This window comes from Brienomyrus brachyistius, chromosome 9 (genome assembly GCF_023856365.1).
Source record: "Brienomyrus brachyistius isolate T26 chromosome 9, BBRACH_0.4, whole genome shotgun sequence".
Classification (NCBI taxonomy): Eukaryota; Metazoa; Chordata; class Actinopteri; order Osteoglossiformes; family Mormyridae; genus Brienomyrus; species Brienomyrus brachyistius.
Window position 1 is genome coordinate 24870658 of NC_064541.1, and position 24133 is coordinate 24894790.

A 24133-nucleotide genomic window follows, 5' to 3' on the forward strand; every position below is an offset into this window, starting at 1 on the left:
ATTTTGGACATTCACTTTAATATTAAGATTGAACAATAGGATGTCAGTTTCCAAGCATTTTTTTTACTCTGTAACATCCATGATTTAGATCAGAGTATTTCGAAAACTCAAAGCTTTTTCAGAGAAGCTGTTCCAAGAACCATGTACATATCAGGGGGATCTTGTCCAAGTTCAGCTACAATTTTACTTATTATAACTGAAAAACATTTACTCTTTTAAACAAAATGATAAAATTGCTTATTATTTAAACTAGTACTTTCAACAATAATGACATTTCTTGTCCATGCACAATATGTGTTTTCTTATTAGGGAAATTTGCATTTTCTGACTATTTTCAGACCAACTGTCCTGCACATTCTGTTCTGCACAAAATTTGCAGTATTAATTTAACATGGTGTAGTTTTAATGTGAAAACAACCATTATTGAAACAAAACTGGTAATTTTGTGGCGTGATGCAATATATTTCTACACCACTCTTTTAAGTGTATCAGTATTCTTACTATGTCACTTTTTGCTTATATCCTTAAACAGATACGTGGCCTTTTGTGAGGGACTCAGAAGTTTTCATGCTTCATGCATAGATCATTTTCTATGATTTAAGAACTGTATCCAGATATGTGAATTTTAATACTTGCGAAATAATCAATATTTAAGCAGAAATGCACTCGGGAGGACTTAACTGTTTGTCTTTTAATCTTTATTTTTATGGTATTATTATTAGCATTCTGTAAATAAGCATTATTTCTTATTACTCCAAAAACACACTTCATACATTCATACCACAACCAAACATATCACAAATAGTTTGACTTTATGAATTTTGACTTTGACAAAATGGTAGCGATTATTTTTATATTGTATCTTTCACAACACAACTACCCTAAAGCACTTAACAAATAATGAAACAAATATCACTTTTTGAGAAACAGCACTTTTAAGTAGCAGTAGCAAAAAGAGCAAAAAAAAAAAAAGAAAATAGAGGAAGACCTCAGTCTCATAAATGCGTGTATTTATTTCACTCACACATGCACACCTATGGGCAATTTAGCAACTCCAATTAGCCTCAGCATGTTTTTGGACTGTGGGGGGAAACCGGAGGAAACCCCACTACGACATGGGGAGAACATGCAAACTGTATGCACATGTAACCCAGGCAGAGACTTGAACCCGGGTCCCAGAAGTGCGAGGCAACAGTGCTAACCACTGCACCACCATGCCTCCCCATACAGTGCTAACCACTGCACCAACATGCCGCCCCGTCTTCATTTTTCCACCTACATAATATTAATAGCCTACGTCCTTCCATTACGCCACGCACCACTGCTATTCTTGTTGACAGTCATGTTACCACTCGCTTATATTACTGCAACTCTCTCCTCTTTGGTCTCTCTAAGAAATCCCTTCATAAGCTTCCATTGGTTCAAAATTCAGCTGCCCGTTTTATCACCCGAACCCCCTTCGTCCACCACATCACTCCCGTTTTGCAGCAGCTTCACTGGCTGCCAGTTGAGTTCCATATTGACTTGAAGATCTTGCTGTTAACATTTAAGGCCATCCACAACCTTGCCCCTCCATATCTGTCCGACCTCCTACAAATTGCCACTCCCTCTCGCACCCTCAGATCCTCGTCCGCCATCCATTTCACTGTCCCCCTCGCCCGTCTTCCCACCATGGGGAGCAGAGCTTTCAGTCGCTCAGCTCTGGAACTCATTACCATCAGAGCTCAGAAACATTGACTCACTATCACTCTTCAAATCAAATCCCACCTGTTCAAGCTGGCTTTCGCTCTGTGAATTCAGTTGCTTTGTCTAATTTAACCTATGTTTTATATTCTTGTATTTTTTGTATTATTATGGTTTTATGATTTATATTGTTCTTTTGCATTCACGGTATCTTTGAGTGTCCAAAAAGGCACCTATAAATAAAATGTATTATTATTATTTATTATTAAAAACAATGTTAACTGCCTGTTGACCCTAAAATAATGCAGCTAGTACTATACAATGAAAAATATTAGTTCATTATAATGTTGCATAATGAATTTAAATAAAGTAATGTGCTCTGTCTCTGTCCAAATAGCACACTCATTACACCTATAAAACATTTCTTTTTCCATAAGCACAAGTGCACATTTGCCATATCTTTGCCAGAAGTGGGCCAGAGCCGCAAGCCATATAATATATATTTTTTAAAGTATTTAATATGTGGCCCATATCTGTTTTGTGACATTTGGGTCACATTTGTCTAATCACAAGTGGGCCACTTTTGGCATACATCCGTTTGCCAGTGCCAGAACCGGGCCAGCAGTACCAGAAGTGGCCCACATCCGCATGCTATCTGAGCATGGAGATGGTGAGTAAAAGCAAGCACTTTGTAACTTGTGGCGACAAGTTATCACAATATTTATGGCAAACATGTGAATTGTTTCTAGTATCATTTAGCCCTAGTCATAGGGCTACCTCAGTACTGTCACTGACTGATCTTTATTATAAAGACAGAAAAGTGTAAACCAATGGCGTGAGCAGTTTCAGGGCCGGGAGGCATGTTATAGTGTCATATCACTTGAGGTTAAAATTCTTTTGGCATTTTCATGTTACAGAACAAGTCCATTGCACCAATCACCTAAAAAATACTAACTTCAAAATAAAATGTGCCAGATGGGATGAACAGTAACCAGTGTAATTACATAAGAAACACATTGGGGTAGACCGCAGGGTGACATCGTCGCAAAACAGGGAAGTCCCCTGCAAATACTCTTTTATGTGGTGTACCACCCAGCATGAACCCTGTGCTACTTGTCTGATCTCGACAGCCTGCCACACCTCCAATCAGCCCTTCCCAGCACCTCCGTGCTGATAGCATATCAATGGCAGGTCCCTAAACACAGTCTGTGGACACCCAGACTGTCCACTGGGGCCTGCTATCGAAAATGATTATCATCTCTGGCTCATTTTCCCTCATTATAGGGGAGCGTGCACTTTTAAAGCTCGCAGAAAAGAAAAAAGCTGACTCCTCTGTTCTTCCCGTTATTCTCTAACATCCCTAGCATTTTTTTGCTCCATGCTCCACTGTTGGCTTTTGTGCGTTACCTCCTTTCTGTCTTTTTCTAATCAAATTTTATGTCCATTTAAAATCTTTAAATGAGTTTTATTAGAAAATCTTACAAACATAATAATATTACAATATTAGTACAATCGACTAAATATTAATACAGTTGATGAAACAGAATAATATGACAGTTTTAATGAAATAATCCTTTCTTTGCCATTCATACAAGTACATTGGAATGTATCTTTTCATATATCCCATGTGGCTCTCCTTTGAGACATTTACACATGGACTTTCTGCCAAGGCTCCAATCAGCAACCTTCTAATCTTAGGCAGTGAGGCCTACACTGCTGAGCCACATACTATGCCCCATGAGCATCTATAAAATACTAAATCTTTAAATTATTTTCGGCCTGTTTCAAGACAGAAAGCATAAGACTGTAATGTATGCGCACAATCATAATAAAGTATCCATCAACTTATGTCTGGGTTTCATCCAGGAAGTGAGGACATAAATAAATCTGGAAGTATCTCGATCATTGTAGGAGAGAAGGTGAAATATACACACCAAATAGCAATGCACAATCTTCTCAGAACCAGAATTGTACAATTCACTGAGAAAACACGTAGATGCAAACCCCCCATCCCCATCCTCTGCCCCCCAAGATGTACATACCTCCCCTAAAAGCAACTGTAACACTGCATTATGTAATAACTTGACAAAGTGTGTGACGACATCCATTTTGCTTGTTTATTACGTAATTCACTGTATAATTACATTTTCATCATGAAAAAGTGCAAACTCCACATTTTGTAGTAACTACCAGAATATGTAAAAATGTATTACTAAATACAGGGAAATTTATGCCATATTTTGTTCAAGCTGTCTATTACAAAATGTGGCAGACAGGCACAAAATATGTTGGTATTACATAATGAAGTTAAAATGTATTACATTTTGTCAAGTTATTACATAATGCTGTGTGATTACATAATGTGTTGTTACAGCTATCAATAACTGTACAAACAGTGCTGCTACATAGGGGTAGGTGTCATTGGGGCTTTCTGGCCTGTTGTTAAATATTCCCCATCCTCAAGGGTTGTGGGTTTTATTCCTGACCTTGGTTCTCTATGTGCAGAATTTTCAAGTTCTCCCCAAGGTTGGGATTCCTACCATAGTTTTCAGAATTGAGGCCGCTAAATTGCTCCCTGTCCTACGTCCCATACCCTGTCCTTCCTGGAATACGCTCCAGTTCTCACCGAGCCATTATGGAAAAGGAACGGATGCCTGCACACAACAATCAGTACTTTAAAATGATGTTTAACACCACATATCGCTTTTCTGTGGGTATCCTGCCTTCCACATTTTTTTCCAAATTATGCGCAAATACTTTTGGTGATTAGTATGCACTTCGAACTGGGTTTTTATTTATTCATTGCTTTTGTTGACTTACAGTGATCATTCTTAGAAATTATATACAATACTGTGTAAAAGTCATAGGCTGCCAAAAAGAATTATGTCTGTATTGTATTTATGTTGGTATAAAACTATGATTTTGTGCCTGTCAGTGTCTTTCCTCAAATCACCAGAGTATTTGCTCTAATTGCCCACTGTCCGCTTTATATTAGTTGAACTCTAGGACCTGTACACATTTTTTGGCTGATCTGTACCTCCAGAAGTTTATTGAGTTATTAAGTTAATTGGCAATGGTAAAATTTAATGAATAGATGGGATGGCTGGGGTGCCCTTGGGGAGAGGTTTGGGACCCGAAGCAGTGTTCTTCTAGCCATCCAGCAAGATTTCAGTATCTGTCTGAATAATGAGAAATTCTTCTTTTTGTTGTTTGCGATATACACTTACTGCCCAAATAAATAAGCTTAAACATAAATTTCTTTAGGCACCTGAGACTTCTACCCAGTATTGTACTTTTCCAGTAACTGATACCCTATACTGAATGGGCAGCTGGAAGTTGATGCTGGGGGTATTTCACAGCATATGAATCCATCCATCCATCCATTTTCCAAACCGCTTATCCTACTGGGTCGCGGGGGGTCCGGAGCCTATCCCGGAAGCAATGGGCACGAGGCAGGGAACAACCCAGGATGGGGGGCCAGCCCATCGCAGGGCACACTCACACACCATTCACTCTCACATACACACCTATGGGCAATTTAGCAAGTTCAATTAGCCTCAGCATATTTTTGGACTGTGGGGGGAAACCGGAGTACCCGGAGGAAACCCCACGACGACATGGGGAGAACATGCAAACAACACATACGTGTGACCCAGGTGGAGACTCGAACCCGGGTGCCAGGGGTATGAGGCAACAGCGCTAACCACTGCACCACCATGCCGCCCCAAAAGTGAAATCACACCAAAATATTTGTGCAAGTATCCAACAACATTCTGACCAAAAAGTACTAATGGACCCCAAGTAATGCTCACTGCAATCATTATAGTCCCTGAATCCAGTAATTCTGGGTTCCTCATCTCTGGAGTGGACAAGGTATTGGTTTGCTTTCAGGCATAATATGGACACTTTTCTTATAATGGCAGATGGGTAATAAGGAACTTTGATGGTCAGTATCACCTATTATGTATTACTTATATGGTATTGATTCTCAATCCAGTCCTTAGGCCACTCCAGCCAGTCCACATTTTTCTTCCTAGATCACCTACATGCCTAAACTAGGTACTCAAGGACTGTAGAACTGTTTGGAAAGTAAAGTCAAGTGCATAAGTAGTTGAATAGAACAAAAATATAGACTGGCTGTGGTTCAGAAGATAAGTATTGGAATAGCCAAGCCAAATAAACCATTTACACTGTAGGTGGAAAACAGCAAACCCTATAACTGCAAAACTAAAATCAAATCCCTTTGCTGGAGCAGATAGGTAGACTAAGAGAAGTGTTACTGTGTAAAACAGACTGCAGAGGGAGAAGGGACACTGGCACAATCACAAAAAAATGATAGCAACATCAATTATGCTACATCATAGTTGATGAGTGGCGGGTCTTTTGACGACCTTCCATGACACAGGAAGCATCTCCACTGGATATTAATATACCATGCAAACGTCAATGTAAAATCTTATCTGTTACCATTCCAGTTACACAGTGTACACTGATTTTAAAAGTCATCCCATTCATGCCTTTAAGTAAACTCTGATATGCTGATATCAGTTTGCAGGCCCCTGTAAGTCTGGGGAGTGCAAGACACAGGGGTGACAGTAGAGGACTAACAGAAATCCTGAAACACATAACCTAGGCTCTTTTGTGCAACTACTAATTCAGAAAATTAAATTGGTTTTATTAACCATTTATACCACCCAAAATGGTAATGATGATTATCTCTTCTCTCATGTTCATTTAGTTAGACTGGTGTCAGCCAGTCTGGTGTCGGCCCGGTTTTCTATGTGCACACGAGCACACACACACACACATGCACGCACTCCTAAAAGCCACTCCCTGGATGTCTCAGTCCTAGCTGCTAGTAATTAGAAAAGATTGCAGGATGTCAATTAGTGTTATCGGTGGATGGGAAGGCTGTAGCTAGCGAAACTCTCGCATGGTCACGTAGTGCAGTAAAGGCTGTATAATGATTTATAATGCCTGGAAATCCACCTTCAAACAAATATTATAGAAGGAACTGTGTATGCCATCTCTGAGCGTTGCAGGTTGGGGGAAGGGGGAGGAACTGAAGGGAAGGAAAATGAAATAAACAGAAGAAATCCCAAAACAAAATTTTTAATGAGGTGGCAACATCATACAAGTCACATAGATATGAAATAAATTAATTAATTCAATTTGTGCATAATAGTTTGTGGAAGAAGGTAGTGAGTATGTGACTGTGAAGTGAATTTTCCTGGAATCTTCTTGCATATAAAAACATAAATATGAATGAACACTAGCAATAATAAACCAGTTTAACCAGATTATGCCAGTATATTGCAGATTAGATTTATGGGGAAAATCTGTCCATTTTGTATTCGCTTGCACAAACATTAAAAGTATACAAAATACAGTTCTAGAAGTAGAAAATAAACACTCAGTAGAACCATTCATGAAACTTATTTTGAAATGGTACCACTATTTTTGCATTGTTTCTTTGCTGGTATAAATCATCACAGGGGGACAGATATCTTAACGATGTGTTTAAAAGACAAGCTTGATGTTTTTTTGTAGTAACATCCTTTACGGAAATATGACAATAGTGATGTTTGTGTTTATTTATGCACTGTTTACAGTGTTTATGTGCCAGTCCAGTACAATGAATTATATTACAATTATAACACAAAACGTTCTTGCTTTTCCCTATGTTAACAATAAAAGCTTAAGTTGTCCCAAAATTTGCTAACAAAAACATACTAACACTTGTAAAAGGAGTGCCCCTGCCTTGTTCCCTGTGCTGCCTGGCACGTGTTCTTAGTGCTGAATAATCACTAACAAAACTGATGGCACAAAACCTTCCCTACTTGACAGAAACATAGGTATAAGGACATAAGAAATTTAAAAATGAGAGTAGGCCATTCGGCTCATCAAGCTCATTTGGGGAGAACTTGCTCTCGCTGTGTAAAGAAGTGCTTCTTCAAATTCATTTTAAAACGTTCTCCCACTAATTCTGGTATTTAAACTAATATTGAAATAGTCATTTACCTGAACAGCATCCAGATCTGTTAGTATCCTATATACCTGGATCATGTCCCCCATTAGTCTCCTTTGCTCAAGGATAAACAGATTCAGCTCAGCTAGCTTCTCCTCATAAGACCTTCCTCTAAGACCAGGAATCATTCTCGCAGTCCTACGTTGTACCCTTTCCAAGGCAGCAATGTCCTTATTAAGATATGGTGACCAAACCTGCACACATAATTTTAGGTGGGGTCTTACCAAGGAATTATATAATCGTAGCATCACTTCCCTAGCCTTAAACTCCACATACCTACACTGTAGAGATGTACATGTAGAGATGTAACCCAACATCCTATTGACTTTTTATTGCTTCCCCACACTGGTGAGAGTGGGACATGGAAGCATCAACATACACACTGAGGTCTTTCTCACTATCAGCTACCTTTATTTTAGTGGAACCCATAAAATATATGTACTTCATATTTCTGTTCCCTGCATAGATTACCTTACATTTATCTATGTTAATATGATTAATGTAAATTAGGAACAATAGTGGTCCTAAAACTGAACCCTGCGGTAACCCACTATGAATACAGGCCCACTGTGACATTGTGCTCCTAATAACTACTCGCTGCCAGTTTTCGATCCAAATTGCTACAGTTCCTAAAATCCCTGCAGCTCTGAGCTTAAGCAAGAGCTGTTTGTGGAGAACAACATCAAAGACCTTCTGGAAATCTAAGTAGATCACATCGTAGGCCTTTTTGTGAACAATTTCTCTTATAGCTTCCTCAAAGAATTCAAGTAGATTAGTTAAACAGGATCTACCTCTCCTAAATAAATGTTAGCCATCCCTCAGAATGCTCTATATAAATAAAACTGAATTATTTTAATCCAGGTAATCTATCATTTTCATATTTAACAATTATTGGTGATTTTATGTTCGCTGAAGTTTCTGCTTTTTAACAACTGTATAAAGTAATGTTTTTGTTATATAAATCAATTAGAAATGTACGTTTTCAGGCTTGCTAAATCTCAAGAATTTGGCATGATGCTTTCAGACTCACGCAGGAAATCCTAATGCAAATCTATAGTATTCCATTATAAACCTAAAATTAGCTACATCAAAAGTGTATTTACACGGTTAAATACAAAAGCAAACTATTTACAAGGTAAGGACTGTTACATATGTGTGCAGACATCTAATTGAAAATCTCACTTCAGACAGCTGGTCGAAGTTCTGTGTTATGTGACAATAAATATTGTCAAAAAGTTTTTGAATTGTACTGAATTAATTTGATTTGACATTCAGGTATTGATTAGATGCAATGCTGATACAACTAATAGGCTACTTAAATATATATCACACTAAATAGTTAGACATTATGATCTTCTGGACTTTTCCAAAATTTTTATTTGCATTGTTAGGTCTAAGATGAGTTACTGGGGGGTGGAAGCATGGGTGGTATGATAACATGGCATCTGCTTGGGACAATATGGTGTCTAACAGCTTTGTTCATGTTGTTCAGTGTTTGGGAGTCATTGTGTTCAAGCCAACACAACAGTCCACAGTGCTTATTTTTTTTAATTCTGGCTCCCGTGTTATACAAGTGAGTCTTTTTTCTTCTTCTTTAATGGAGGAAAAATATATCAAAATATATCAAAAAGCAAACTGAGCCATCTCTATACAGTATATGTTTGAAATAACATCTAAATTAATTTTAGTTTTTACAGTGATGCACTAAAAAAAGTTAAGTTGATTAAAACAAGACAGGTTTACAGATTTATTACTGTATACCTTTCGATGCACTATTGCTCCACACCCCTATTAGGATCACCCAAACATATGTATCACTCTCATAATCTCACTATAGCATTTCTCATTCACATTTTACTTTAGATACATAAAATTAATATTAAACAAAATACACCTGTCATTATGTATGATTGAATCAGATAAATCATTCACATTATTAAAGTTCAACATATGCAGTATACAGTTCTATTTTTTCCTATTACAATGTTTATTAATGCCACTATTTCCTTCATTTGTTTATTCTTAATCCAAGACTCTCAATCCAATTTAAAGGACGTTCCTTTCATTTCCTCCTTTAGGATTGTTGTAAATTTTCCATCCTGTTCTGGGCTAAAATGGTTCTTCCAATCGCCAGCAATTCCTAAACACAGAGAGAAAAAATCTATTACAGAAGTTAAATACAGGGCGGCATGGTGGTGTAGTGGTTAGCACTGTTGCCGCATATCTCTGGGACCCGGGTTTGAGTCTGAGTAACATGTGTGTGGAGTTTCCTCTGGGTACTCCAGTTTCCCTCCCACAATCCAAAGCCATGCTGAGGTTAGTTGGAGTTACTAAGTTGTCCATTGGTGTGCATGTGTGAGTGAATGGTGTGTGAGTGTGTCCTAGAATGGGCTGGCCCCCCATCCTGGGTTGTTCCCCACCTCATGCCCATAGCTTCTGGGATAGGCTCCAGAAGAATAAGCAGTTCGGAAAATGGATGGATAGAAGTTAAATACAGAGTACATACAATTCATTACCAGCTATATTAGAATTTTAAGAATGAATTTTTAGAATTAACCTTTGACTTGTATATTCAAGAATATTGTATATTATAGAATATTCAGTTCATGTTCTTTCTATTGCTATATTCTAATAACAATCTGTGTAATGTGTTACTGTTAATTTCCATATTGTAATGAAACATAGTAAACTGCCAAGATAAAAAGCTTTAAACATTTTCTTGAACTGCCTAAGGCAGGACTATATATAATACTTAAGTGTCATCTTCCTATACCTTTCCTCATGAAGGATGACTTGCTGCTGTTCATAATGTCTTGTGGCACCAGAGAGTAATTTGACATAATGTTGTTTTTCATGCTGCTGAAGGAGCAGTGCATGGCCACTTTCTGTAATATCTCTGGAGTGTGTTCCCTTCCCAGGAACTGTGACATTTTGACAAGTGCTCCTGTTAGATCCTACAGTAAATGAGAAATTCACAACAGTTCAACAAAGAAAACATGTCAAGGTGACTAGCTCAAAGAACAGTGACTCTTATATGATCTGTTTCTATGATTACAGTTCCCCTCAGTATCTGAACAAGACTTCTCCGCATGATTTGTTACAACACATAGCCGACATGTAAGTATTTAATGACACAAAGTTTTAACAACAGAGTACAATGAAGAAGCTGTCAAGCTATATAGAAATATACACTGACTCACAATAAATTGCACAAAACATCACACAATGCTGTTTTCTGAATGAAATTGACTAAGACTAATACATAGGACTAAGCCACAACAGCCTAAACAAGCAAAGTAAATTAAATATAAAACAAAGGGACATGGGGATTTTAGGCAATAGTGGGGGCACTGACCTTCACCAAATCTTCATAATTTATGTATAAAATTCTGTCGCCCAAATCAGTGTTCCTCCAGCTTTTTACGTGATCTGTCCACTTTCCAAACATCACTATAAAATTGAAAAAATAAATATATGCACTATGTAAAACACAATGTCAATGATTATTATCATTATATAGTGGTGTCTTCCTCTCTCACCTTGTCCAGAAAGAAACTTGTCCAGGAATTCATCAAAAGTTCCCGGATCATCAAGAAAGCTCGCCATCTTGTGGAAGTAAAAAGATGACACCGCTACATCCTTTGGATTGCGGGTGACGTAAATGACCTGATAACGAAAGAAGTGCTCTTTTAAAATATATGTAAGATATATTAAACGGTGAGACAAAGTGAAGATTTCGCACCAAACAGATATATACCTACCTTGGCTTTGGAGGTGAAAAATGTGCGAGGCATTAGATTATACGGCAGGTGAGAGACCATAGTGCGCGGAAGGGTTTGATTTTTCAGAACCAGCGCAGCCCTGGTCTCCTCTAACCAAGGAACCCGATCCCAGTTTGGTATAGTCTTAACTGGTGTTAGGTCTCCTCCATTTAGAAGCAGCGGGAGAATCTCTTGCATCCATGTGGTACCTGGAAGTTTTGTCATATGTATCAGTTAGTTTTTTTCTCTCTTTCTCTCTCTCTCTCTCTCTCTCTCTCTCTCTCACACACACACACACACACACAAACACAGAGGTTTGTAATTATATCTTTGTGGGGACTCTCCATTCATTTCTATGGAAAAAAACTCTAATCCAGATATAGCAGACAACTCCTACCCAGTCCTAACCTTAACCATAAGTAACCAAACAATATACAATAATTTTGGCATTTATAGGTTTTTAACTGTAGTAACAGAATTTATAAAGTTAGAGTTTCATCTTGTGGGGAGTGGAAAAATATCCCCACACGGTCAAAATAACAGGTTTTTTCATTTGGTGGGTAAAACATACATCCCACTATTCACACAGGCATATATAGGCCAATATATCTCAACAGTCTGAGTCTGAAGGAGACACATACTTAGAATTTTTGATTCTTGTCGGAGCAAGCAAGGGATTATGTTGGATTATAGCAAATGGCTTCGAGCCAACTCTAGGTTGAGGGAAAAAAAAGTTATATTTGAGCCAATATGGATACTTTTAAGACAACAAAATATTCGCTCCACCTAATTACCGTTTATTTATTTTGTAGTATGCATGCTTATGTAATGGGATTAAGCGTATAGACATAAAATAAATTTTGCTTGCATTTTTCATAATATATCGTGCGCCAACAGCTATTATAGGTGCGATAGATCGAAATGCATATTTTATCATCTATTTTACGGTTTCTGTTTACTGATGAAACACCTTTTCAGATGTGAAATAAGTAGGCCGTGGATGTTAGTTTTGTCTTACCGGACTTCGGGTATGTCAGTACAAAAATATCATCATCTCGAATTTGCAATTCCGCAGCGTATTTCAGACTGTCTTCATTGTGAGTCTCTTTTGGAAGTAAAAGCCCATGATAAACCAAATATTTCCCATCGTCGTTCATGTTGAAAATCGGATTGAAGGTCTTGCTCTGTCTGCTTTACCGATCTAGCTCACGATTATAAAGGCAGGGGCACGAAAGCAACTTCCTCTGTATTCATAAAAAACAGCGTCACAACTCCGTTTGTCCAAAGTAAGTTTCGTCCCATTGGCTAGTCTGAAAACCCCTCGAATATCCCACTTCTAAAAAATGCGAAAACGTCAAATAACCCTTTTTTCATTGTTTTCCGAAATCGTAATTTTAAAGTTTGTTGATTAGTAGAAACTTTTCATACAGCTTGTTTTTCCTGTACTTTTCCACAGCCCTACGTTTTACCAAATTTTAAAGTCTAGACGTTAAAAGGTTTCAAAACTGATGAATGGCTCGTTTCAGAGTAATGGCAGACTAGAATTGCTTGCCTTCTTACTTGCTTCTCTGCAGTGGACGTTCCTCGTGTAACCAACGTTTTATCCGTGCCACTTTTTCTTTGAAGTGGAAAACAATGTCACAGAAGTTGCGGGGCTCACACAGTTGATATATGATCAAGTGACACATTTTACCCATAATCTATTTAATTTTTCGTTTTCTTTTAAATCATGTTTCACAATTTCTCTGCACCTGTAAAACAGCTTGTCACACAACCAATTACACTTGAAAAGTGATTTTATTGTAAACATCACTGATTCAAGGAATGAAGTGAATCCATACATGCATTCAGTAACTTTACTGATAATATTGTTTGTCATGCAGCACATAACTTCTACATGTCAGTGGTATGTGCTGGTAACAATTTTTGTCAAAACAATCCCACGTATCTTTTAAATACGCATACCATACGCAGCAGCCGTGTGATACAGTCCTCTCGTAACCATCATCAAAATTACCTGCCATTGCATGACAGTAACTGTTCTGTTCTTTTGTACCAAACGGGATACCTTTTGTCCACATCTTGGATCGACGAGTCTTGGCTGCCCAACACCCCATCAGCAGTTTGTGGCTTTTCCCTCATCAGACTACTCTCTGTAGGTACACACCACAGCTGACCGTAAGCACCCCACAAGTCTTGCTGTTTCAGAGATGCTTTGATCCAGTCACCTGGCCATAACGATTTAGTCCTTGTCAAAGTCACTCAGATCTTTATCCCGGTTAATTTCTTCTACATTTAACATATTGACAAGTACTGTATGTTAGCTTATCATCTAACATATTACAGACCCTGACACACATTTTTATGAGCTAGTTAACATGATTCACTTCACAAGGGGGTGGTCATAATGTTTTGGCACATTGGGGTGTGTGTTTGTATGTACGTATGTATGTATGTATATAAAATATGAAACAATGTGATCAAATACAGATTCTGTACTGAAAGGCAGTTGTTCCGGTTATAAAAAGCCAACATATTTACCCTGTTGTAATTTTGAACTGATAGAAGTGGACATGACTAAAATGCTCAAATTTGTATAACTTTTAGATAGTACACTGTTGTCAAATATCTTTAATCAGCTTAACAGCATAGATTCTTAGGGTGACTAAATATAGTTCTGACACTATGTAGCAGCCAATAAAGTAACAGCTACCAATAATGCACTAACATAGCAATAACATGATGTCTCCATTCTTAATGTAATACAAGTTAATAATGTAACAACTGGCCAGTAATATTTTACATTTTCATTTAATAATGAAACTTATTATGTTATCGGCAAAAAGTTATTACGTTGCTGGCCGATTATGAAATTAACGAGCTGTATTACATTAAGAATGGAAAAAGTATTACATTATTGACTGCTACACATGATTTTGGTGAATTACTAGACAGTGTAGCTATAGCTGAATATAAAGATAGTAATACAGTTGATGTAAAGGTTAACAGGATACTTAAGTTCAGTTCTCACAATTCTGCTCTCTAAAAAAAGGGACTACTTACTACTAATGAAGAATGTCCGTTGAATTTCATCACCACAGTAGACAATATGTGCACATTCGTGGCTCTTACTCATGCACTTTTCATCCAGACTGAATCTTTAGTTACACCGTTGTGAATTCAGTAGGAGATAAGAACAGTGAGGCTTTCTTTACGTAAGCAGCTGACATTTAAAGGATATTTTGTTTTGAAAGAGTTTATTTCCATTCTTTAAATCAACATAATGCTCTCCACTTCTAAAAGGACCACACCGCTACAAAACTAGGAAATAACTTAACCAAAAAGTGAGTTTCAGAAGTCAGGATATAGTTAAATGATCCAAAAAAGAGGCCTTCTTAGTTACTATGTACAAGACTGATGAAGAGGAAGAGTGAGCAGAGGGAGATGCCTCCAGTGAGCACAGCCTTCAGCAAGAGCGCCGTCCAGCTGCCCAGCATGAAGACATGAACAAACAACCTACAGAGGAGAAGAATGGGTACACTGCATGTAGAGACCTGGTGAAGGGAAGGGGCTGCTGACAAACTACTAACCATAATTCATCTACTGTTGGACTCAGTCTGGGTCACAGCCTGAGATAATACTCCAGGAAACATACTGCCTATTGTTTGAAGGAAAAAAATGTTTTCTGAGATTACAAAGGTGTAATCCTTTGATAAAGTTTAAAAGGCCTTATGACTTTGATAAAATTGTTGTGAAGTAGTAAATTATCTATCTTGTCCTAGAAGAGTTTGGATATTGAAACTGCACAACTGAATAATGGGAAAAATGAGATTAACACAGGACAGGTCACGTTGGGGGAGCATGCAATGATGCAGCGTGTTGCCGCACCCACTACACAGTGAAACTCGTCGGGATCCCAGCCGGCCATCCCCCAAACAGATACAAGGTCCAGTCCCACCCTCCGGTGATGGCCATCTGCCGCAGCCCGTGGGCATCCCTTTGGCCTGGTCCAGCCACTAGGGTCCTCAGCAATGAGGATTCTGCAAGCTGGATCACGCTCAGGGAAATGTGTCACATGGCCCTAGTGCCATAACTGGTGCCCCTCACAATGCAGGTAACATGCCTCATTCAGGACTCCTCTAGCAACCACTCATTCGACACAAAGTCAAACCAGTGGTACCCAAGGATTCTCCAAAGAGACATAGTACTAAAGGAGTCCAGTCTTCGTCTCAGCTCACTGGATAGCATCTATGTCTCACAGCCATACAGCAAGACAGGGAGCACCAGGACTCTAAAGACTTGGACCATCGCCCTCTTGCAAAGATATCTGGAAAGCCACACACCCCTTTCCAGAGACCTCGTGACCCCCCCGTGCTCTTCAATCTGTCTGCTGACTTTATGGGAAGAGTCACCAGAGACATGAATGTCACTGCTGAAGTAAGTGAACCTCTTGACAAGGTCAACATTCTCCCCACAGACAAACACACTACTGATGGCTGTGCCTAAGAAGTCATTTAATACCTGGATCTTGGATCTATATCAGGACATCCACAATCCCAGACACTCAGACTCCTCTCTCAGTCCCTCGAGAGCCCCAATAAGAGCCTCCATTGACTCCACTAAAATCACAGCATTGTCGGCAAAGTCAAGATCAGTAAATCTTTCTTCACCAATGGACACCCCACAGCCACTGGACCCCACAACCCTGCCCAACATCCAGTCCCTTCAAGCACTGAACAGAGTAGGAGCAAGAACACACTCTTGGCGAACCCCTGAATCAACTGGGAAGAATGCAGTAGTTCTCCCTCCACTCTGCACAGCACTCACAGTACCAGTGCACAGGCCAGTCATGACGTCCAGTAACGCTGGGGGCATTCTGTGAAGTCTCTGAATGTCCCACAGGGCAACTAGATCAACTGAGTCAAACGCTTACAAAAAAATCGGCAAAGACTGCAAAGAACAGACTGTTGCTGACAGGCAAGCAAGTGATCATGGACCCTGTTAAGGATGACCCTAGCAAGGACCTTACCCAGCACTGAAAGCAGTGTTATTCCCCATGTATTTGCCACAATCCAGGCGATCAACCTTCTCTTTCCAGATAGGGAGTACAAATCCCGTTTTCCAGTCAGTTGGGATGATGCCTGACTCCCAAATGGAAGCAAAGATTGCCTGCAATACCAGGAGGACAGCCTTACCACCAGCCTGGAGAAGTTCACCGCTGAAATCACAGATCCCTGCAGCCTTCCCTGCTCTCAGCTGATCCACCACCCGTGTAATCTCAGTGAAGTTGGGTGGTTCACAGCTGTTCAGAGGATCGGCTTCAAAAACTGTAGACCAAGAGATGTCCAACATCCTAGCTAGAGGATGTCTCATCACTTGCCCTGACTGCAAGTCTCCGAGGAACAGTTTCATATGTGCGTAATGCTTCGATCCCTCTGTAAGCAGTACGTGGGTCACTAGGCCACAAATGGGGTGTCACCTGCTTACAAATTTGCCGCAGCCTCTGACCTTTCACAAGGTCAAGGAACATGGGGCAACTTTCACCCTGGTTTCCAGACCCATGGGGACGGACACAATCCTCATAGTCAGCCTGTCAGCACCAGTGGTCGCACTGAAGCCACCCATGACCAGAGAAGTGTCACCTTGTGGGCATCCTTTAGCCACCGAACGAAGTAAGCAAATAAAACAGAGACATCACTCACCACGGTCAGAGCATACACTGAGACAACAGACAAGACACCCAAGAAGTGCCTTAGCCTGAGTTTCATGATATGCTCATTGAAAGGAATGACACCATCGGAAGGAGCCGATCCACTACAGGAACAGCTGCTCCCTGAGTATGGTAGCCATCAGACCGACCAGACCAAAAGTAGGTATAGCCACTTACAGAGATCTGGCCACTCCCCAGTCTGCGTACAGCAGAGAGTGTCACTACTGAAATGTGGAGTTTATGAAGCTCCTTCGACAGCAGAGGAAGACGGTCATCTTGCCAGAGAGATAAGACGTTCCGCGTGCCTACCCGGAGGGGTTGCCTCAAACTGGGACCCGAGTGCCACCATGCAGCAGGTGATGCAAAAGCACTACACCAGCCCTGATACCAACAGGCCTGACCCTATTAGCTCTCTGACGGTTTCGACTTGTCCAGGGATGGGGGTTCCGAAGGCTTTCCCCTCATCCCCTTCATGGTGTGTGCAGCCTTCCTGCGGGCTGTTGCAGCAGAGCTACTCCCGCGGAGAGCAGAAGAGTATCTAGCCTGTTTTAATCGAGCAGTTGCGAGTTGTTTTACGGTGGCTGGAGTGCCAATCCCGGCACCAACCCTCAAAAATTGTTTCCCTGCACAGTCAAACATTAAGGGATAATTTTAATTTTATCACCAGACCTTTACTGCCCTCTAAGACAGTCTGAATTGTTACCCATGGCAGATAATGGTTAAAAACAAAGTGTAGTTTCAATTTGCCTAAGCGTCGACTACAGTAAAGTGCTTCTTTAAAAAAAAAAAAAAAAAAAAAACTGTTGCTGCTCCTTTAAAATTTAAAAGTACTTATATTACCTAAAAAAGTTTGATGCAAGTCTTCAGGCAGCAATCAATTTTCAGTGGAAGAAAAAGCAAAATCATGCACCAGGTTGTATTTATCCAGTGCTATACGACTGTGATTAGCATTTTGCTATTTGTTTATTGATTATTACTTGAAAAGTTATACAAAACATGGTTAAAAAAAAACTATCTATGCAAAATTCGGTCTTTTGCATCAAACATGAAGAGCGTTATGACACAGTACTTACTCCATCAAGAAGGTCTTATAAACACACAATCCCAACAGGACAGTCACAGGCAGGCGAAAGCTTTTTGGCAGGTCGTATCTCGTAAACATCCACACCACTGCTGCCATGGCAATATAGTGCACCTGAGCAAACAAAGACAACTTGTGAAATCAAAGTGCTAAATTCCTAATTCAAAACGACGTAGGGAAAAAAGTCTCCGTGGATTGAAACTGGACTTACCAGGCTGATGTTGGAATCAAAGCTCATCTGAATGTACTTCCAGTCAAATTCAATTCCCCGAGCCCCCACCCACAAAGGTATACACCTATAACAAAGAGGATACTACTATTATTTTTGTTATTATGTTGCTTTGTCAAAGAATTTATACAAAGAAATACAGAATTTTACATACTTCTCCAGATGCATACTGTTCCATACACAGGGAGCGTAATATATGAAATACATGAAACCGAGCAGGGTTTTGTGATTTGACAATATTATTGATGTCGGAGTCTGACGTTAATTAGTAACTGACAGCCGATTATCACCATAACAAAAAAAAAAAAAAAAACAGTATTGTACCACAGCATTTCTCAAGCATTGGCCATTGCAGTAATAATGTGTTTGCCATCTTTGTGCACGAGGAAGTCTGATGTTGTCATCTGGTTTAAAACCAAAGTATTGCCAAACAGCCACAGGCGCTTCACTTCTTGAAAACCATGTGTCCCCTCTAACGCAGGTAGCCGGGTACAACAATTGGCAACATTTCTTATGCCTAATTTAACTTTTTTGAAACACTCCAATAAAATACTATCAGTCTAAGGTCAACTTATTTACTTATTTATAAGTTAAATGTAGAACTGTGATTACTGACAAAGTACATGATTTATCTAAAAAAAATGTAATCAAAATATTGCATATTTTTTTAGACATTGTTCATGACCTAGCAGAGATGTAATTTAATTTGTTTCCCATGGCAAAAATAAACTATACTTTTCATACAATATTTCAGTACAGTAAACAAATTAGCAATCAGTTCAGTTCAATTATACAGTCCCTGACTTCTATTCTTTTCAACAAACGTCCTTCTGAAACAATTCATTACAGTCACTCTTGCAATTGTCAGTATCTGCATTTCAATGGCTGCATACCGGGACATGACTAGTTCTGCAGTGGCCCAGCCCATGGCTGCTACCATTATTTTGTACTCTCCCTTGCCAGCATTCCTGGACATGACCAAATGAATTCCCAGAAGGTCAGCCAAATCCACAGTAGCCTTCATGAATTCCTGCAATCAAAAATATATATATATAAATTCATTGGAAATTTAGAGTTGTACCTACAGATCTTGACACAAAGACTAATATTTATGGTATGGTTGCATAATGTATATTTTCACGCAGTTTTGGCTGAATGCTGGAATGACACAACCTAAAAGCAACACAGAAGTAACATTTACCCATGACTTGGGGATCATAACCATGACTGGGGAGGCATTCCATTTTAATTCATCGAATAGCTTTTGCATAACATTTAATTTGATTTTTAATTCATCTGACACTTTTAACCAAAGTGACTTACAATGGATGGAAGGTTTACAATTAATGTATGCTCCCTGGGATTGTTAGCACAATGCTCTACCTGTTGAACCACATCACCATTTTTAATTCTGACGAAATTTGGCATGGGAATTACACATACCTTCCAGAGCTGAGACATTTTTTTTCTATTTATTTTAAAAATATTTTCCCTTTGATATACAGCAATTTTTCTACCCCATGGGTAGCAAAAAAATTTAAGTTTCATAATATACGAGTGTTTTCTCATGAGCTGTAATGTTTGTACTGTAACTCATCTACAGCTCATTGTAAACCTCGAAAACAGTACTTTTTCATGATATGGTCATATTTAGCTTTTAATATTTTGCATAAGTCTAAGTTTCTTTTCTCAAGGTCAAAATTCATCTTGGGAACTTTTTAAATAACTGCAGCATTCGATACTGTAGACCATAATATCGTCTTGGACCAGTTAGAAGGTGTAGTTGGCATTACGGGGACAGTACTTTCTTGGTTCCACTCATGTTTAACTGATCGCAATCAGTATGCCCATGTGAACAATGAATCATCCAAGGCCACAAAACTTGAATATGGTGTCCCACAGGGATCAGTCCTGGGCCTGCATGCTACCTCTTGGTATCATTATTAGAAATCATGGTATTGGGTTTCATTGTTATGCAGATTATACACAGTTGTACATATCTGTTAACCCTGATGATACATCACTGCTATCTCGGTTAGAAGAGTGTCTATTAGATATCCGGTGCTGGATGGCAAAAAATTTCCTTATGTTAAACACAGAAAAAACAGAAGTTCTGGTAATTGGTCCCAAGGCTGCAAGAAATAAATTCCACCACCTCAACGTTGGTAGCCTTCCTACACAACCTAACATGGTGGTTAGAAATCTTGCCGTTCTTGTTGATTCAGATCTATGCTTTGATGCTCACATTAGAAGTATTACTAGAACTGCGTTTTATCATCTACGGAACATAGCCAAGCTTCGTAAGATGCTCTCACTTCATGATGCAGAAAAATTAATACATGCCTTTGTAAGTTGCAGACTGGACTACTGTAATGCCCTCCTATCGGGTTGCCTGTCTGGATCCTTGCATAAACTTCAGCTGGTACAGAATGCTGCAGCCAGAGTTCTAACAAACACTAAAAAATTTTATCGTATTACACCGGTCTTATTGGCTGCCAGTTAAGTCTCGAATTGACTATAAAATACTGCTATCAACCTATAAAGCACTGAATGGCCTTGCACCAGAATACCTTAGTCATCTGCTGACCACATACAACCCTCCACGCTTACTTCGCTCTCAAGCCATGGGATATCTGTTAGTACCTTGGGTAGAAAGAACTACGGCAGGCTGCAGAGCTTTCTCCTATAGAACTCCTCGGCTGTGGAATGGTCTTCCACCGGATGTGCAGGTTTCAGGCTCACTGTCAATATTCAAGTCTAGACTAAAAACACACCTGTTTAGTTTAGCGTTTAGGGCCACTAGTTCTAGCTCTAGCTAACTTCTCACTCCCAGTCAGACCTATAGTGTGAGGTGTAGAGCTGGGTGGGGATCGGTGCCATTGGCTTTAGATAAACTGGACTGTCAGTGCTGTCACTCTAGCTTTACAATCGCTTGTGGAATTGGAGTGCTGACATTTCAGGGAATCCCCATGCCTGCATTCCCACTTGCCTCTCCCTCCTCCTGATCCTGCCATAGCCATATCTGCCGGAGCTTGTACATTGCACTTCATATTGCACTCACCTAGCTGTTAGCACTGCCTATAGCCTCCTCTACTTTAACTAATTGTACATTTTATTTCCCCTACTCCTCCTGGGGGGTGCTGCCTGGAGACCTCAATCTACCAAGATGTCCAGCACACCCTGCTACATGTGACATCGCCACTACCAATGACATCCCTGCATCTAGCTCGCCGTTCTGCCTGTGTCATCTTCCACATCTTATGATTTGGACAGTTTGACTTGGCACTTAACCATCTCTCCTATTTGACTCTCCCTGCCGGCCCCTGGAGGATGGGCTCCCCCTTCGAGTCTGGTCCCTCCCAAGGTTTGTTCCTTCTTGGGAGTTTTTCCTTGCCACTGTCGCCTTTGGCTTACTCACTGGGGGCTTTGGGTGAGGATGCTGTAAAGCGCTTTGAGACGACGTAATGTCGTGATACTGCGCTATACAAAAATAAATTTGTTTGTTTGTTCATATGTCTTGACATTTTGGACAATTCTATGCTTCCAACTTTGGGGGGAGACTTAAAAGGCCATTTTCTATTGCTATGCATAAACCAAAATCCATAAAGACATGGTTGGGTTGAGTTTGGTATGGATAAACTTGACTGACCTAACCTCAACCAAATCAAATAGCTCTGGGATGAATTAGAATGGAGATTGTGAACTAGACCTTCATGTCCAATATTAGTTCCTGAACACACAATCTTTTTTTTGAATGAATGGACAAAAATTCCCACAGACACATGGGGAAAAAAAAGGGCTGTAGTTTAAAAACGGTTAGAAATACAGATATAATACTTGGAATTTCTCCATAAATTGGGTATAGGAGCACCTGTAATTTTTTTCGGAGGAATCTGAGAGGGTGACCTGAGAAAATTCTCTCAAACTAGGTTGTCTTCATTTTTGAACTTGGAAGCTATGTGTACTTCTGATGCAAAAACCTTGGAAATTTGTCAAATTAAAATGGAATGACTCAGGGTTTCTAGAGTGTGGAAACTGGGTACTTGGATGAAATCCACAGGAACAAAAGGAAGAATATGCGAAACTCAATCCACACCTCGTGTGAAACCCTGAGGGTGTGATGCAACACTACGTGGTTCCAGCTTTAAGGAAGGGTCTTCACATTGCAAAACTGTTAACAGCATATTTTGAAAGGGAAAAAAGTAAGTGTACCACGGCTGACAAAACAAGATAAACTATAACTTACCCCAACAAAGTCATACATTCCAGCACCACCTTCCCAGGTGGGGAAAAACGTGGCAAGGAACAGCATCTGGAACACAAAAATTTTGTTTACTGTGCATTAGACCAGCTATTGCATGAAAAGCAAATGCAAAATTTAAAAAAATGGACCCAGAAGAATGGGGGCAAGACTGAAAAGAGGAAAGGAAATATTGCTGACAACAGGATATTAGTAAGATACATAAGACATGGACCATTAAACCATTAAACAAAAAGACTAAATGCAGATTAGTAGCCAGGTCCTAAGCTAATATTTCTGAAAGAAACATTTCAATAAAAATACAAATCTTCGTTTACCTTACAAAGCTGCACAAAAAGATAAGTAGCACCAGCCTGAACACATCTCCAAAAAGCATTGTACTCTGATCTGTAAAAGGCATATAAAACATGGTAAGGGTATACACACATAAAAAGCAATAGCAATAATATCAATTGTATAAGTTTGGAATTTGGAAAATGTGTACACATTTTTAAAGCTTACTCACAGTCCACTGCATTTGTAAGTAATGAAATATGGGAAATATGCCAAAGCAAAACAGTTCCCAAAATGAAACAACGTCATTTTTCCTCAAAGTAATATTGCGACGTTGCAGCTCACTGCTCCTGGTCAACAATAAAAGAGTTTTAATTTCGTATGTTCATGACATATATACATGGCACACTGTCATACGGGACGCTAAATATTTAATAAAGCTCATGAAAGCTCATGTTAAACGCATATACATACGTGTGAGCAGATATACCAATATTTATGTATAGCTACGTTACAACTACATAATTTATCAAATAATATTTATATATGTTACAAAAATTAACAAAAAAGAGAACTATAACAACCACACCGTACGTCGTTGGTCCCACACCGGAAAAAGACCGACGTCCTAACAGTCCCGTATTTCCTGTAAGAGTTTAGTTCCCATTGAGTAGAGTGCTTTTACACACACACGCACACGTATACATAAAACCAAGTTATACGCATTAAAAACAATCAAAGGACTTGAAAGATAAAAAATATATATCTAAAGCAGGATAAAAAAAATTCTTGTTCATAATTAAATGTACTTAATGTTTTTCCATACTGTGTAATATATAACATTATAAGAAATTACATCATTATTTAAAGTAATTTGTTATAATCACTAAAATGTATTGTAATGTATGTTATAGTTTAACAAAACACTTATGAACAATTTTAAATATTATAGGTTTAATTTGCTTAGTTATTAAGTAGACCGGTAACAAGTGCAACTGAACATCCAAGCACCAGCTACATAACACATTGCAGAAACTACGTTTGACTTATGTGGCAATTACGATTTAGCTTCCAAACGTCACACCCAACCCGACTCAAGCTTTGAAA

At 39.2% G+C, this 24133-nt stretch overlaps 2 protein-coding genes across 6 annotated transcripts; both read right to left on the bottom strand.

Annotated features, from left to right (window-relative positions):
* Positions 1-9241: 9241 nt before the first annotated feature.
* Positions 9242-13099, bottom strand: LOC125749688 (sulfotransferase 2B1-like). 2 transcript variants are annotated; one of them, XM_049027179.1, is made up of 7 exons: positions 12491-12630; positions 12114-12185; positions 11473-11681; positions 11251-11377; positions 11067-11161; positions 10485-10665; positions 9242-9851 (listed from the first exon to the last, which is right to left on the bottom strand). In XM_049027179.1, the coding sequence occupies exons 3-7, from the start codon at positions 11668-11670 to the stop codon at positions 9748-9750; spliced, it is 705 nt and encodes a 234-aa protein (XP_048883136.1). In that variant the 5' UTR covers positions 11671-11681; positions 12114-12185; positions 12491-12630; the 3' UTR covers positions 9242-9747. The 2 variants fall into 2 exon arrangements, with proteins under 2 accessions (XP_048883136.1, XP_048883135.1); XM_049027178.1 differs by lacking the exon at positions 12114-12185 and having other exon boundaries at positions 12491-13099.
* Positions 13100-13250: 151 nt separating this feature from the next.
* On the bottom strand, positions 13251-23672 carry LOC125749690 (transmembrane protein 147). 4 transcript variants are annotated; one of them, XM_049027183.1, is made up of 8 exons: positions 23616-23672; positions 23259-23376; positions 23071-23140; positions 22739-22804; positions 19386-19522; positions 18475-18559; positions 18256-18377; positions 13251-14988 (listed from the first exon to the last, which is right to left on the bottom strand). In XM_049027183.1, the coding sequence occupies exons 2-8, from the start codon at positions 23333-23335 to the stop codon at positions 14868-14870; spliced, it is 678 nt and encodes a 225-aa protein (XP_048883140.1). In that variant the 5' UTR covers positions 23336-23376; positions 23616-23672; the 3' UTR covers positions 13251-14867. The 4 variants fall into 4 exon arrangements, with proteins under 4 accessions (XP_048883140.1, XP_048883141.1, XP_048883143.1 ...); XM_049027184.1 differs by having other exon boundaries at positions 23621-23666; XM_049027186.1 differs by having other exon boundaries at positions 23611-23657.
* Between the last annotated feature and the right edge of the window lie 461 nt (positions 23673-24133).